Source organism: Oryzias melastigma, linkage group LG15 (assembly GCF_002922805.2).
Source record: "Oryzias melastigma strain HK-1 linkage group LG15, ASM292280v2, whole genome shotgun sequence".
NCBI lineage: Eukaryota > Metazoa > Chordata > Actinopteri > Beloniformes > Adrianichthyidae > Oryzias > Oryzias melastigma.
The window spans coordinates 8,792,522-8,795,251 of NC_050526.1; the positions used below are offsets into that span (position 1 = coordinate 8,792,522).

Here is a 2,730-nt window from a genome sequence, read left to right on the forward strand (position 1 = left end):
TGAGTGTCCTGAAAAGCGCAGATAAATCTAAATCTAATCCATTATAAAATGGTCCCTTTAGAGTTTTTGTGTGTGTACATGTGGGTGCACATGAGGGTGTGTGGCCCCACAATGGACTAGTGACCTTGCTCAGGTAACCCCTGTGACCCTGCACAGCTTAATGTGGGAATACAAGAGCATGGAAGGCCTCTCCTTTTTTATTTCTAGAGCTAGCCTTTTGGACTCATAAATGAATGTATATTAAATACCACACCCTGCCCATTGGCGAATTAAACATGTCTGCACTGGGATGTGCAAAAGTTACCAGAAAATGACACATTCTTTATTATTTTAATAAGCTGGAAAGGAAAGAATGCAGTAGAGTCCACACGTTGCTTGATTGCAGCATGCATGAAGTGGGAGTATCCAGTTCCAGTATTAGGGCACTTTTTGAAAGGTTTTAATATAGCCTGACATTCAGGAAGTCCCTGCTTCCTTTTTGTTGATGGCTAAACACGGTCGCAAAGGGAAATACCGTGAGTTTCCACATTTCAGAAGAGTGAACCAAGTAGAGAGTTTTGGTTTTAATGAGGTGACCAGCCCATGAGTACTTCTCCCTGCCAAAGACGGGCTGAAGTGCTGAAGCCTCGGCGTGTCAGTCCATTGTTCTGTTCACCTTCCAAAGGTGAAGTTGTGCTCAGAGATTCCCTGCTGACACAGAAATGAACCTGCCGTCTAAACAAGAGTGCGAGGGCTGGGACCAGGCTCAAATGGCTTCTTTTATGTTCAAGGTAAGTGCAAGAAAAATGAACTAAATTGGATTCAAGTGAAGTGGAAATGACTTGAGTCATACAAGTTATAATAACAGTATTTCCTACAGAAAATAGTTTGAATGAAACTCTTTGTATCAACAAAAAACTCAACCAGGTTTTTCATTTTCAGAATAAAATGCCAGAATGTGCAGCCACCATAAACAGACATAAAATCACTGGAAGAAGATTCCTGGTAAGTCGCTTTGTTTTTACCTGAATAAACACTTTACGTTCTGGTTCAAAACACTCTGAAACATTTAAAAAGCAGTCTGCCAAGATTATTATTATTTTTTATTCAACATTTGAGGTTAAATGAATAAGCTGCTGTTTTAAAAAACAAACTTTTTATAAAACTCTTATTGAATCTGAACAATCAAAGTGCAGAAAATCTGAGTTCACTGGTTACAACTGCTTTAAATACAATTCTGTTCTCCCCCACATGTGTGTACTCGCATGCATTTCTTTGTTCTGTAACACCCCTGCTGTTTGTTTTATCTAAAAAGTGTTTGATCAAACAAATATATAATCTTAACTTTTTGTGTTATAATTTCCACAGCTTTGACTGTTTTTTTTTTCCTTCAAGTGAAAGAGGTAGCTTAAGTGTTGATGATGCAACTTCTTACTTTTGCATGTAGAGAAATAACTTTCCCTCATCTGCTATGACAGCAAACGTTTATTCATTATTCATCACCATAATCAGAGCCTCACTTGTTTATCTCCCCCAAAAGATGCTTGAAGAGAGTTAAAATCCAAGGGATCCAGATATTCCCAGTCATGCTAACACCGGAGCTCCAGTGTTTATGTGCTTTGATTTACTGTAACTTTTCAACCGTTAACACCATAATTCCGGTAGATTGTGAAGGATTGTGGATTTTGCGTTGAAGTGTCACCGGTGACGCCTCAGGTGTTAAAGGGTTAAGTTGCATCCATTCAGTTTGTAGAGATCTGCGACATCACGTTGGACACGAGGCTTCACAAGTCTGCTGGCTTCCTGTGTTCTGTTTTCTCCTTTACCATTAGCAGGCGGGTATTTTTAGCTGTTAAGTGTTCTGCCTTGACTGCTGGAGAAGGCATGTCAGCATGTCCTAAAGCGGTGCTCTCTCACAATATCCTGTTATCTGATAGTGGCTTTGTGTCGTGTTTTATGTGTTACAAGGTTTTTTATAGATATAAAGCCCAAATGACGGTTTTCCTTATGTGCTTTAACCTTTTGGACTATATGTTTTTGTCCTCAGGGGCTAATCTATTACTCAGATCAGTGAAAACATTTCCTAAGAGAAAACTGACAGAAAGTCCCACATCCTTCTCTGATTCCTTTTCTGGTTGTTGCCAGAAGATGACAACAACTGAGAAGTGTGCTGTTCATGCAAGCGGCTGTCCTGCAGTTAAACTCCCCTTTTGTAATCCTGCAGCTGACGACAGCTGGCCTGTCACCAGAAACAATTCACATTGACACACAGTGTGTGTTAGAAGTGGTTTATCTGGAAAACACAGGGTTTAAAGCGGACCATATTGAAACTGCTTTGTTGGATTGGTTTGGATTGGAAATGGTTTCAGGCAATCAAAGCAAGAATAATGCATAGATAATACAACCCTCAGAGGTTTATATCCATACACAGACATATCAAACAGAGAATAATTAGGCACTAAATTGATCTAAAAATACTCGTACTTTCAAGTAATTAATTCAATTAATACTTTTACTTGTAAATAAACACATTTGTTCCTTTGTATATAGAAAATGACAAATAAACTATTAACTATCAAGATTGTCAAAAGAATTTCAATAGTTGCTTGAAAGGGAGTGAGAGGAAGTGAACTTATATAACCCCACCCCCGCTCTGCTACTTTCTTTAAATTTTCCATTTATTTACCTAAATGATCATTACTCACTTTTTAACTTCTGATTACATATGTATACTTGACCACCACAGATTCA

General features: G+C 38.5%; 1 protein-coding gene across 1 annotated transcript in view; it reads left to right on the forward strand.

The window, feature by feature from the left end:
• Positions 1-512: 512 nt before the first annotated feature.
• LOC112161948 (B-cell linker protein) overlaps positions 513-2,730 on the forward strand; it is a 29,771-nt gene continuing 27,553 nt past the window's right edge. The window contains exons 1-2 of the mRNA XM_024297514.2: positions 513-770; positions 922-984. Of these exons, the coding sequence (XP_024153282.2) occupies positions 702-770; positions 922-984 (132 nt within the window). The 5' untranslated portion in view covers positions 513-701. The remainder of the gene's footprint in view (positions 771-921; positions 985-2,730) is intronic.